The following is a 14,878-nucleotide window of genomic DNA, read 5'->3' on the forward strand; positions in this document are numbered from 1 at the left end:
ACATTAATTCATATTTTATTAATCTCCACTTTCTAAGTAAGCCATTTCTCTATCTTACTAGGGACAACCTTTTCCAATGACATAGAAAAGATGGAAATAGATTCACTAGTCTAATCAAGCATTATTTATTTGAGTGCCTATTTTATGCCAAATTTTGTCCTCAGCACTGGGATTCAGCAGCAGGAAAATAACTCTAGTCCTCATGGAGTATGTAGTCTAGTGGGGGGAGGGAGAGGGACAGACAATGGATCAGAATTACATAAATAAACTATGGCATGTGTCAAATAGTGGCAGGTATTGGGAGAAACACAGTTTATGGTGGGGACAAAGATGCCCATTCATTTAGGTGAGGAGGGGCCAGGGAAGACCTCAGTTTAAAAGGCAACTTTTTTATTTTTTTAAAACATTTATTTATTTTTATTTATTTATACAAGCACTGGGTACAGTCAGAAGCACGGTAGGGTGAGAGAATTCACCAGAGCCAGAGCGGGGAGCAGAGCAGGCAGAAGGACCGAAGTACACTGCTGAGGGGAGCAGCGGGTGGCAGGAGAGGTCTGCGCGCCATGTGGGACCCTCCTCCGGTGGCCGGGGAGCAGCTGGGAATCGAACCAGCACTGCAGAGGCTGTGGGCAGCTTCACAACGCAGCGCTCAACCGCTGCGCCACCGGGGAGGCCCTAAAAGGTAACTTTTGAATACAGAAGCTGAAGGGGCAAAACCTGTCGATTTTGGGGTGTGGGCAGCAGCATTCCAGACAGAGGGAGGAGAAAGTACAAGACTCTACCCAACATGACTGAGGAACTATGAGGAGGCCGCCTTGACCTGAGCTAAGGGAACAAGGAGGAGAGTCAGGTCCACGGCACCTTATTTTGCAGTTTCAAATCTAGAAATCTCAGGGGTGAAAGGGGTGGGGCTTTGGTTTTTTTCATTCACTTGTTTATTAGTTTGCAGCAAACTCATCTGGTAACTGAAACTGACCTAAGGGCACACATCGTCTTTATCCAACTTAATGTGGGCGTTTGTGCAGAAAGCACACAGCACAGGTGGTAGACCTCCGGAAGAGAAGCCATTGGAGGCTCTAAGGAATGTGAGCAGACTGGCTTCTCTCTGGAGAATAGATTGAAGCAGGTTCAGAGGAGAGGCAGAGAGACCAGCGAGGAGGCCACTGCTATGAGCGAGATAAGAAACAGCAGTGCCTACAACCAAGATGGTGACAGAGAGGTGGTGAGAAGCCGTTGGGTTCTGGATATTTTTGAAGGAGGAGCCAAAAGAGTTTGCCAAATATTGGCAGAGAGCTGTGACAGGAAATATTTCAAAGATGATATCAAGGGTTTTGGCCAAAGCACCAACAAGACTGGAGTCACACCATCCACTGGGATGAGGAAATCTTGAGGGGCAAGAGATTTGGGGGTGGAAATCAAGAGCTCATTTTTGAACATGTAGATTTTACAGGAATGGATACCTAAGTGGAGATGTCACAGAGGTAGGTGGATGAGAGACTGGGATTCCAGGGACATGTTCAGCTGAAGGTATGAATTTGGAAGTCAGGGTGTTCAAAGACCTGAGTATGCACGAGATCACCAAGGGAGCGACTGCAGGTAAAGAAGAGGGAGAGTCCAGGACTGAGTCCTGGGACACCCCATCATGACATCAGGAAGATGAGGGTGCACTAGCAAAGATGATTGCCGAAAATGACCAGGGCAGTAAGTGAAAACCCAGGAGAGTGTGGCCTCTTAGAAACTATTTAAAAGAGTGCCAGACACTGCTAAGTCCCACTAGACGTGTGTGGGGAACTGACCACGGGCTTACCAACATGGCAGTGGCCAGTGACCTTGACAAGTGCGCTTTTAGTGGTCTTTAAGGTTAACACCTAATTGGAATGAGCTCAGAACAGAAGGGAGGAGAAATAGGAACTCCTATCTAGACAGTTCCATAGGATCTGGGGCTTTTAAATGGGAGAAATAATACTTTTGTGTGCTGTTGGGAATGATCCAGTAGGGAGGAGGCACATTGGTGAAGTAGGAGAAGTAGAAGAGAGCATTGCTATAACCCTGGAGCAGGGAAGAGGTGACAGAGTCTAGCACATAAGAGGAAGGGTTGACCTTTGTTAGGAGCAAACAACAGCTCACCTCTTGTGAAAGAGGAGAATGTACCGACATGTACATACAGGGAACTGGGTCGATGTGCTGGGGTAGGGGGAGGCCTTTTCTGAGCTTGTTTGTTTGTTTTTATTGAAATTGGAAACAAGTTCAGAAATCAAGAGTGTTGGCAGAGGGGGGCTCTTGGAAGTTGCAGAAGAGGAGAGAAGAATGCCATAACCCAAGAGCCTGGGAAAAGGAATGGACTAGTCGGAAGTAGAGTATGAAGCCCGGCAGCTTTAGGGTCTACTTCAGATGAACAAGATGAATTCACAGGAGCACAGTCAGCGTGGCTTATGGTATTGCAGGCACATTCAGCAGCACAGGTGCAGGCATGAAGTAGGCCAAGTGCTGGATTTAACCAGGATCATTGTTAAGGCGAAGTAAGAGCAACAAAGTCCACTGTGTACGGTAAGGAGTGATGATGATTGACCATGGATTTAAACCGGGTAGGAAAAAACTGCAGAGACAGTTGCCAAACAGATGCTTTTTAAAATAAACTATGTAGTTATGTGAAATTTAGATTTAGATTGATATATGTACACACATATATGTATATAATACACTATATCAGTTACACACTTGCCATATTAAAAATATTGAGTCTGTATCACATTTGTGTTATTAGCCATATTGCATTTATTCAATTTGTAACAGAATCCATTTGCATTCTGTTCTCTGGTACCTGATGTTTTACAATTTGTGCTTAATTCAATAAACACCCAAACAGAAGTCACTCCCTATTGAAAAGCAAATGTTTCTGATGGGCTCCAGGGATGCTTTTCAACCATGACTGTCTCCAGAGCTCAACACAGTGCCTGGCACATAGGAGTGACTGTATTTGTTGATTTTAAAAATGGGTTAGTATCCTAATTCAGAGAGGATTTTGAGGGGTAGGCTGTAACTTGAGATAGCAAAGAGGGGCCCAAACTTTGGAAGCAGGAGATAGCATCTGACAAGAGAAAGTGACTATGAGAAAACAGACCAGAGAAGACTGTTTTCTTCTTCATTCTGTTCTGGAACTCATCAGTTTAATTGATTTCAGCATTTTTATTCAGGACTTTCATGGGCAAGAAAATCACAGGAAATAGAGCACAGTTCCTGGCAGATACTAAAACTAATGATAACTCCATCTCTCTATTTTTTTTTAATCCCATAGTAGAGTGCTGGAGAGCAGAGACTAAAAAACATTGAAAGTCATTGATTCTATTTTAGTTAAAATATTATCAGCTAGCTTGTGCTTAAAGGTACAATATCAAACTTGGATGGTAAGAAGAGTCAAAACCAGTAACTACCTCATAGGAAATGCATAAGGAGGCCACAGTATAAAGAGTATAAATTATTGAATATGGAGTTAAAGGATAAGAAATGTTCACAGAACACTAGTCCTCCACGAAATTATGACATGACACAAATTGAAAAAAAGTCAACGTGGACATTCCAATAAGCTTTAATCTTTCAGTCAGTCAAAGGGGCTCATTGAGGATCTACTGTGAGCCAGGTACTGGAAATGAAAATATGCCTGTATTTTCTCATTTACTGCTACAGGCCCATTTTACAACTGAAGACATTCAGACTTCAGTGGACACATTACTTGACCAAAGTCATAATGCCAGTAAGTGGCAGAGCCAGAAGTCTAACATAAGATCATCTGGCAATTTTTATATTTTTGGAAATAGATGCTCTTCAGATGCTCACAAGATTCATTCAGTATTTCCAAGTTGATGCATTTCCCTTAGATAATTAAATGACAAACATAAACCGAGCCAATATTTCAAAAATCTATGTTAATTACATTTTGGATAAGAACATACTCATTATTTTGTAAGGAACAATATAAATTATGAGTCTTACCTGTTGATGTGCCAAAGAATAAGAGTGCAGTAATCCAAATTTCAAACATCTAAGTTGATTTTTTAATCACATAAAATTCTCTTGAAGATCTTTTCTCATAAAGTTCCCTCACTATAAAATAATAAGCAGTTTTCTTCAAAATTATACTACTTAATATTCACATTCTAATACTTACTATTCACATGCAGAAGAGCATGGATCTCATGCCACTTTTAATTCCTATGTCCTGCAAAGCAAATATGCCCTCGCCTGGACTTCTACTTCACATTAAGAGATGTAATTACTGGGGTGTGCCTTGGATTACGTGATTGGTAGTTAAAACGTCTGAGGTTTTGCTGTTTCATCATTAGTAATATTTTGGTTTAGCACAGACTGAGTCACTCTTGAAAGTTATTTTAAGGATTTGGGGTACTAGATAACATTGAGAAAGTAATGTTTTTCTGAACCAGGTGTTGTGTGTGGGTCTCATCCTTTTGATAATAATGTTATTGTCTAGAAATGCCTGGGGTTGCTCAATCGGGGCGTTCACATTTCCCTCTCTTAAGCTAATATTTCCTTTTCAAGACAATACTGAACTGGTCCTTGCGGTTCTTAATAAGATGGCGCAATACCAGCAGGAATCTTTCAGGTTTACTACTTCCCAGCCTTAGAAATTACACGACACATCTCTGGGCCACAGTGAGGTTGGAGGGATGTACAGAGAGCGGGTGCTTGGGGGCCTAGGGAGCTGTCTGAATTGGGAGACAGGGTGCAAGAGTTAGGGTTTCAGCCTTACTCTTTATCAGTGAATTTACAAATAAACTGGGAATTTAAAGCATGGCGAGACACAAGAAAAAAGGAAGAAATACAAGTCATCCCAAATGGGAAATTATCTGAATCAACGAAGATCTGTTGAAATGGAGGAGTCTGTGAGGGGGTAAGGGGTGAGGAGCTTATTCTTATCTATTGTATGGTTGGTAGTGTGTTGGTTTGAGCTGGCCCTCTTTGAACTGGATGCCTATGCACCAAAGCTTAAGTCAGGCACTTGCATTACAAAAAGTCAGCTTTCGGTGTTTATAGGACACCACGATTATACACTTTGAGTATTTTTTCCATAACATAATTCTGAGCGCAAATATCTACTTAGTACAAATAGACTTTGCTTAAAAAAAATGTTAAGAGATAAATAATCAACAGGGTTAATCGGCCCCTCTTGCCTGTATGGTTATATAACACAGCAGGTGCTGTCACTAATTGTAAAGTCTGCTCACCAGGGTCCAAATTCTGCCTCTGCCACTCATTAGCAATAACCTTGGACTAATAAGCTTGACTATACCTTGCCTCATCTGTAAAATGGGGGTAATCATAGTTCCTAACTCCCAGGGTCAGTTAAGTGACCCAATCACTTAAACACGAACAGTAGCTAGTATATAGTAAGTACTATATTAAGTGTTCATTTTATAACAGTTATTTTCAGCTATATCAATGGTCATAAGAGTAAACTTATATTCATATATAGCTAAAAACACCCTCATATCATTGTACATAGTCTTTATAAAATATATGAATGAACACAAACTTGCCTTTTGGGCTATGATGTTAATTTAAAGTAATGAGCATTTCAATCCAGATATACTTAATCAGTTTCTCACTTTTCAAACATTCACAGAAGATGGCTGAAAGCATTTCTTGTTTTTTTTCCCCCTCACCAACATAGCATTAAAAATTTAAGTATCTTTAAGGCATTCAGCCTTTCCATACAAACGTTGTTACATTATGCAAGAATTAGACAAAAAATAGATTATGGACAAGTTACAGGTGTTGGGTGCTTTATTTGGTTGAAGTATTTCCTGCAGCTCACAGCAGCCAGTCCACCCTGGCATACAGCTGTTCAATGATCAGAGAATGCTTGCACACTGAACACCCAGTAGGTACACCATGGAAAAGGCATACTGGAAACTTCACCAACTACAACTGATCTTTTTCTCCAAGTGGAATTTCAAGAATCAGCACTTCAGCCCACATGTAGGGGCAGCATGAGTAATGTAATCATCAGTAGCACTTCTCAAAAGACCAGATCCTATGTCTGTATTCCCCAGGACAAGCACAATGCCTTGGACTTTATGAGGTGCTTACTAAATATTTTTTAATTGAAAAAAGACAAAGATCTACAATAATAACTATAGCCATGCTTAAAAACTACTTTCTTCCTTGTTTTTCCAGCACCTTTCAATGACTCTGCTCTAGCATTTAGCATATGTATAATTGTTAGGCATTGACCCACTAGTCTTCCTTAGACTGAACTGTTCTGGGGCAAGGACTACTTTTTGTTCATCACTTGCTCCCCCAGCATCTAGCAATATATATGTCATAGTAGACACATGGTCAATATTTGTTGAAAGAAAAAAATAGCATTAGACTTCATTGATCTCATATCACTCAAGGAAGTTCTTACTCTAGAGAGCTTATCATTCTGAGAATTGAAGACTCATTATATTTTAACAATGATACTTAATGAGGGTTAGATATTGGTGAATGCATAGATGCTCGCTGAAATCAAGAGAGTTCTGACTGAAAAATGTCACACAGAGGAGTTAACAATAGCTTTTAAAAGTTCATCACAAAATCAAAGCTGTGCTTATGTCTGCCAGACCCCTGAAACGAGAAAAACAGCAAATCCATTGAATTCTTGATTCAAGAGTAGAGAATTAATTCAATTAATTTTTCTCCCTGACATGAAAAATGACTTTGAGGACTAAGGAAAGCAGAGAACCTTTCAAGATGTCATGATGAACATTTTGATATTAATGCCAGAATCCTGAAGAACATGGCTACAACATTTTAAAATCACTTTTTGGGGATTTCTAAATGTGTGGCTTTTTTAATTACTCAAGATTTGAAGGAAAATGGTGTCAACATCATGCGGGAAAATCAGACTGAAACAGGAAGAGAAATACCTCAGTCATCTTATCACTCATTCATATATTCATCAGTACTGCCTGGCAGCGAAGTATCAGGCACAATTCCAGTTGCTAGTGATACATCAATGAACAGAACAGACAACAAAGACCCTGACGTAGGATATTGCAGTGGGGGCAGCAGCCATAACACAGAGAACAAGTAACTTATAGAGTATGTGAAAAGGTGACTGGAGTGCTATGGACAAAAAGCAACAACATAAAGGAAACTGGGATTTGATTGGAAAAGAAAGTTGCTATTCACTGGGTCTACAGAGGCCTCATGGAAAAGGTGGCATTTGAGCAGACTCAAAGGAGCTGGAGGAGGTCACTAAGTGGTTCTCCAGGCCAAGGGACAGGTGAGCCCAGGCCTTGAGGTAGCGAAAAGTCCAAAGTGACCAGAGAGAGGGAATGAGAGTGGAGGATGTGGTCACAGAGGCATCTGAGGCCCAGCACCGGCCAGGCCTGGGGGGTCATCATAACAATTCAGCTCTTCCTGTCAGAGAAGAGAGCTGCCAAAAGGCTGGAGTGACTTGGGTTATAGCAGACTGGTTGCTCTGCTGCCAACAGAGGGAAGGAAGACAAGGGCGGAGCGAAGAGGCTCTTCAGTGACCCAGGTGTGCTGTGACGGTGGTGTGAACCAACAGGGTGGCAAACGAGCTGGGAGAAATGGACTGACTCAGTTTGAAGGTAGAGACAACAGGATTTCCTTTGTTATTCCCTAGCTTAGTGTTTAAAGCATCTAATGAGAGAGCAGAGTCCTCTGTGCATTTTGCAAAGGCAGAAAAACTGACCTTCTTGTCCTGCTTTATTCTTGAATAATGGATTTTCTCTTCTGAGTATTGTCAGCATAATTCTTAGGATGTTTTAGTAGGACAAAAACATTTTCATGGATTTGTTTAGCTTGATTGGCTTAAAGAATGCCATTTTTTTTTTCCGTAAATTTTTGGAAATGTGTTTCTAAAACAGATTATGCTTCTAAAGACTATCTTTTTTCTTAAGACTTTATTTGCATGCGCATTTTATAGTCATACACCACTTGCATGCAGACATAAAACAAGCAGCTTATAGGGAAGTATAACCTCTACCAAGGAAATATTGCTTTAAACTATTACTTTGTGAACTATAGACTATAATTAGATAGTCATCACATACTTGTTAAATTATACACAATAAAAATGCACATAGCATCAACACAATTCATTATAATTACACGTTACTCTAGAAGGCCACTTGAAGTTTCCAAGTAGTAACTTTTCATAATAGTAATTTACTAGACCAGAATGTGGTCTATTAAAATTGCACTTTGAAAAATTCATTTAAATTCTTCCACATTCAGCACAGAAATCACAGTAATATAATATCGAAAAATATCACCATCAAAGAGGCATTTGCAAGGAAAAGAGAGGTTGAGAGGATCTATACCTATGTCTAGAACCAGCAAATTGTGTATGGGATCTCACTACTATTTAAAATGTCTATATCTGATAAAAATATAAATAAAAATGAACTGTCTACATTTTAGAAGCAGACTCCACTGAAGGAATATCACATGGCAATTTGGAGAGTGGACTTCAGAATGGGGGATGGGTTCACTGTCTTGTAGGACTTTTAGCTGTGTGATATTTGGCAACTTGGATAACTTCTCTGAGCCTCAGATTCCTTAGCTGTGATGTTGGGACTAAGTGCCATAGAGCGTTCCTGTGAAAATGCAGTGGGATCACGGTCCTGAAGAACTTAGCCCAGTGCTTCCCTGGGTGCTAAGGGGTTAAGCCTCAGCACTATGAAGCTATCAGCAGCCTCTACAGCACCAGTTCAATCCCCGGCCAGGGAACTGACCCACATGGCACAGCAGACCTCTCCTGTCTCGCCAGCTGCTCCCCTCAGCAGTGTGTTTCAGTGGATCTGCCTGTTCTGCTCCCCACTCAGTCTCTGGTGAATCCTCTCACTTCCCCACTCCCCCCCACCCCCCCCCCCCCCGCACCTCTGGCTACACCCCAGCTCTTGTATACATAAATAAATAAAATAAATCTTAAAAAAAAGGAACTTAGCCCAGCACCAGGCATACATAAGTACTCAATCAGGCGAACTATAATAATTATAATCTCCTCAGGCCCACCCAGGCTCCTGTTGTGTGTGGAAGAGTAAATGGACTCAAGGACTTGATGCATGTCCTTAGGCTGGCTGGCTGCTTGTCCAGACAAGCTGAGGGGGAAAGGCAAGGTTGGAGAGGAGGGTGAGCAGGGAGGAAGTGTTCCTTGGCGGCTTCTGTGGCTTCTGGGACAACAGGAAAGTGCAGACAGGAACAGCTTGTGTAATGTTGGTGCGCCGGGGCAGAAATGAAGCGCAGCGAGAGTCATGGAAAACAGCTCATTAGGAGGCACGATGAGGTATTTCGATAATAGGTGAGGAAAGGATGATTGCTGGGTGGGGCTGCAGGAAGAGGAACAGGAAGAGTATGCCCAAAGACAGGTAACAAGACGGTGACTGACAGGGAAGAGAGCAGAGGAGGAGCCTGATGATGTGTTGCAGTGTGGACTCATCTTGTTTCTGTTAAGTTCTTATTTCACGACTAAGTGGCATTCCTAACTTTGACTGGTAGCTCAGTCATACGATTCCACCCATTACAAGGCACACCAGAGCATTAACTATTAGTGAAAATGAAGGAAAACACATTTTCAAACCTGCTCAGATGCACATCCATGGAAGGACTGACCATGAGTTATAAGACAAGGTAGGTGAGAGGAGTCACCAGAGACAGAGCGGGAGCAGAACAGGCAGATGTACTGAAACACACTGCTGAGGGGAGCAGCGGGTGAGACAGGAGAGGTCTGCTGCGCCATGTGGGTCAGCTCCCTGGTGAGGGATTGAACTCAGGCCAGAGTGGCTGGCTGAACAGCACTGAGACTTTAACCTCTGTGCCACCAGGGAGGCCCTAGGGAATCATTTTGTAAGAACGAGTTTGACTCCATTTCTTGATGTTTGTTGACAGTTTCTAATCCTCCCCTTAATCTTTTTCCTTTCTGCCCCACCTTGGGTAAGCTGATAAGAAAGCCTGAGGGCACCCTCTTCTGGCAGGGGTGGGAAGTTCAAATCATGTGTATGTGGGAACCTTGGCCTCAGCCCCACTTCCTCACCACCATCACCCTGCTGGCCAGTATCCTTCCTCTCCTTCCAGCCATTTTTAGACCTGCTCAGGAGCCTGCCCTGCTCTCTCCAGAAAGACTTGGCTTTATTTAAATTTTTAAAAATCATTTTGATATTGATTAGATATCATTTGAATATAGTTTTAAAAACATATGTTAAGAATCATTTTAATTGCTTGATATCATAGTTTGGCATTTAATCTATTAGATCACTACTGTCAATACAACATAATACTGTACAACTCTTAATTATAACTTAATTTGTAATTTTGCTGAAGGCAAGAAAAATAAATGACACGGAATACATAGGGAAGAATGTATGAATTGTGCATAGATTTATTTGATTACTTATCTGAATATTTCCCAGCCCATTAACAGAACGTAATAATTAAATTCAGTTGTCTTTGGCAAGTTTCTGACTTTGTCATGTAAAAACCATAGTCCTTATGTAGAACATTAAGCATTTAGAAGGACAACGATTCTAAATGGGAATTATTGACATTTTATTATCAAAATTTAGTGGGGATTTTTCCCACTTGTTCTAATTTTTTAGGGGAGTGAGTTGATACGACATCAGAAAATTAAATAGTGTCTTAGTTGCTTTTATGGCCTATATTTCATATTTGTGTGGCTTATATAGTCACACAAATGAGACATTTTGAGAAACTGTCTAAGAAGAAGCAGTAACACCAAAAATTTTTTTTAAATATAGAGAATAAAATCCATAGTTTTATTTGTATTTTTATTTTTTAAAAACTTATTATGCAGGTATGTATATTAAGGTAGAAAGATAGATATACTTTGTTTAACATTTTTGGACTTGATTTGTAAATATTTTCCATATGAATACCCGGCCTTCACTTGTACTCTTGCTCAAGATCTCATGAATATTAAGGGCATGACTAACAATAGGATTTGTTGGATATATTTATATAGTAACTTCCTGATTGAGTTATATTATTGTTAGTCATCTAGATGTAGGGGTTGGTTTCCAAAAATATTGTGCTTACTAAATATTTACACATTACACAACTGACAAAGGGCTACTATCCAATATATACAAAAAACTTCTTCAATTAAAAACATTAATAAATGGGCAGCAGATCTGAACAGAAAATTCACCAAAGAGGAGATGCAGAAAGTCAGTAGACACAACTTCAAGTAAGAAAGTAGTTATTCAAATATAAAAGGACATATTGGTTAATAAGTGTCATGAATAACAAAGAGTGATTAATTTCAGTCATTTGCAGTGCTCTGAGAGCTTAGAGTTAGACATACAAAATAAACTTGAATGAGGATGGTTTAGCCCAGACTTGACAGTGATCCTAAAAATATGTACATCCTCATTAATACTAACATATTGAAAATGAGATGTGAAGGTGAGTGAAACTTTTCCAAACTATCAATATTAAAAAATTTAAAACAACCTTGCTGGAAGATATACTAAATTGTCTTTGTTTCTACAAAAAGATATGAAAGTATTTATCATATGTCATATGTCATTTGTTATAGGATCATGCATCAGAGAATATGTAATCAAAAATGAAGGAAAAAGAATATCAGAAGTATTAGATCATTAATAAAAATGTCATATTTCTACATTTTGTAACTTTTTGGTGTTTCCAAGCTTTTTAAATCATAATTTTTGTGTCTTCTTATTTTAAATATTCATTTTTTTAATATTTGAATATCTACTTTCTTACTTGAAGTTGTGTGATCTTAAAGAATGCCCTACAGCACCTGGAAACTGCCCTTGTGCTTGTCTTGAGGATGACAGGTTGATAATATTGTAATTCTCAGTTAACAAAGAACATCCACTCACCAATGGGGATTTTCAAACTTTTGGTGTTCATACTCCTCCACTAGACAAAGTTAGCATCTACCATATGAGAGTCTCAGCACCACCATCCAAAATACAGCCAAAGACCATCCCCTTCAGAACTATTCTCTTGCTTACCTGACTCATCAATTTGCAATGCTGATGGAGGAGCCTCCAAGGGGGCCAAGCCAGGCCAGTAAAGAGGTCCTGTGGACACTTGATCATTCCCTTTTTCACTTTTTTGGCTTCTGGTTCATTTTTCTCCTCTACTGCTTCCCCATCTTCCTCCATTTCCTGCTTCTTTTCCTTCCTTGAAATAAAATTTATTTTAGTTCCCACAGTCAATGGAACACATGTTCACAACACATGCTTTTAAAAAAAAAAAAAAAACATGGAAAACTAAAACCAGATTTTTAATACATGGTCCTTTGTGTTGGAAGTGGTATTTAGCTTCTGTGGTCTTTCTCCTAAAATCTCGTAATTCCACTCGACCCATAAGTATGACATCAGACAGATGCAAACTGAAGAACATTCTATAAAATGTCTGACCTGAACTCCTCAAAATTGTCAAGGTCATCAAAAACAAGGAAGGTCTTGGAACCATCCAGAGTAGCTGAGTGGCAACTGAATGCAGTGTTATGGTGTCTTAGATGGGACCTTAGGACAGGAAAAAGATATTAGGAAAAGTGAATTAAATCTGAGTAAACTATATTTAACTTATAATAAATAAAGCATCAATATTGGTTTATTAGTCATGATAAATGTACCATAGTAATATAAGATATTAACAATATGAGACACACTGGGTACAAAATGTATGGGCATATTCAGGAACTTCCTGTACTACCTCTTTTTTTTTTTTTTTTGTAAAACTAACATTAGTCTAAAATAAAACATTTGTTTAAAAAACGGCACCATTGCTATGCAAGTCCTGTTTTGCAAACCAGAATCCTTCAGAGTGCTACCTGTCAAAATATGGGTAAAATAAATTCCTGTTGAGTTTAATGACTCAATTCCACATACCCAAAAGATCTACATTCTTCTTTTAAAAACTCAGAAATTGTTAGCATGAGATTCTGTAACTATGTTATGAAAAGTTCTTACGTTATTTTGAAAAAAATTTACAGTCCTAGAGCTAGGATGAGTTATCATCCCTAATCCCAAAGTATTTTTGATATATTTTCTCCAAAATAATTTTCTACATGCCTTTTTTTTTACAATTAGATTCATACTGAACAGATGATTTTGTACTGTATTTTATCACTAAACATTATAAAAGTATTTTTAAAACAATTTCAATGGCTATGTAATATTTGCCTAATCACTTCTTTATTATTGAATACTTTTTTTTGCATTCTAAATAATCTGGCAGAGAATATTCTTGTACATAAATCTGTTTTATATAGTAAAGCTATTTCCTTCTGATTGATTCCCAGAACTGGGTCAACAACTTTTAATGCTTTTGATGAATTCACTGCTTGAATTTTTATTGCAAAATTGGCAGGAGTCAGCATCCTTGAAATAATTTGTTTCACTGTTCTCAAGTCAGTTGGTGAGTTCCCAACACTGAATTCACTTGGAGAAGGCTGTACTCATTTCCTCAATCAATGCTTGTTATGCTAGGAGAAATGTATAACCAAACATCAGTGCATTGTTTTATACTTGATAGGAGCCAATTGATAGAATTACTGAAATGTGCGCTCTGAGAACCACTGATTAAGAAACAGAGTGGTGATATAGAAAGAGTCTGACAGAATTAGAATAGTAATAGCCAACACCTAGTGAACTCTTTCTACGTATGATTACTGGACTAAAGGGTTTATGGAAATGACTTTCCTTTACACACACTAGCCCCAGGAGGCAACATGGCAGAGGATGCTGATTGCTCCCAGGGCTAAACTGCCTCATCTCTGATGGTAACACAAGACTGGCTGTCATTTTGAGTATTTCCTCCAGCAATAAAGTCTTACTTTTCAGCTTCCCTTGCAGCTACATGTAGCCAAGAGAGTATGTGTTGGCTAATAAGTGATGGGAAAATTTTTGTGTGTGCTCTTAGAAGCCTATGTATAGGGAGGGGCCCAGCTTCTTTCTTACCTTCCATTCTTCTGCTTGGAGCATGTATGTGATAGCTGGGGTTCTACAAGTGATCTTGGGCCATGAAAATCCCCAGATCAGGGGAGAGTCTGGAGTTACACCCACCTCAATCTTTACTTTATTCTATAGAGACAACTGAAACATAGGATAGCAACACAAGATCAGTAGAGGCTAGGAAAGGATTAAGACTTATGGAGAAGAAAGTTCTTATCCTATTTGATAATAAACAGAGAAGACATTAGCATAGTGGAAAGAGCCTGGTCCTGTGACCTTGGGCATTATTCAGGTTATTCAGGTATTAAGTTTCTTCATCTCCAAATGAGTAAGCTGAGTTATCTAGGGTTGGTCTTTCACATTCCTTCAAACACTAATGTAAACCTAGGGTCAAGAGGAAGAAGTCTTAGCTATGGAGGAAAGAAATGAATAATGGGTTGTCAAAGGGTACAAACATTCAGTTTTAAGTTCTGGGGATCTCATTACAGCATGCTGAATATAGGTAACAATATGGTATTATATAGTTGAAATCTACTAAGAGACTACCTTTACATCTTGACACACAAAAGGTCACCATATAAGGTGACAGGTACATTATACAACTTGATTGCAGTACTCATTTTCTTTTTATTTTTTTAGTACTCATTTTACAATCTATATCAAATCATCCTTATACAATGTATATCCAATCAAATTCAATATATATAATATGATTTATCAATTATAATTGATAAATCTGGGATAAAAAGAAATAAGTAATTAGATAAAAGAGTAAAGACAAACTTATTCACACTAAAAATAAAATTAGTGCAGGAGAGATAATGAAACTTAAACTTACTACTTAATCAATGTGCAGAGGGAATGTTGGCACTTGAAACATCAAATTACAGTGACAAGGG

At 39.0% G+C, this 14,878-nt stretch overlaps 1 protein-coding gene across 1 annotated transcript in view; it reads right to left on the reverse strand.

Annotated features, from left to right (window-relative positions):
• The window catches only part of PNLIPRP3 (pancreatic lipase related protein 3), a 29,170-nt gene extending 25,013 nt beyond the window's left edge, over positions 1–4,157 (reverse strand). The window contains exon 1 of the mRNA XM_037496008.1: positions 3,991–4,157. Coding sequence (XP_037351905.1) covers positions 3,991–4,039 — 49 coding nt within the window. The 5' untranslated portion in view covers positions 4,040–4,157. The remainder of the gene's footprint in view (positions 1–3,990) is intronic.
• Positions 4,158–14,878: the final 10,721 nt, after the last annotated feature.

This window comes from Talpa occidentalis, unplaced genomic scaffold, assembly GCF_014898055.3.
Source record: "Talpa occidentalis isolate TD23 unplaced genomic scaffold, MPIMG_talOcc4v2.1 talOcc4.8, whole genome shotgun sequence".
Classification (NCBI taxonomy): domain Eukaryota; kingdom Metazoa; phylum Chordata; class Mammalia; order Eulipotyphla; family Talpidae; genus Talpa; species Talpa occidentalis.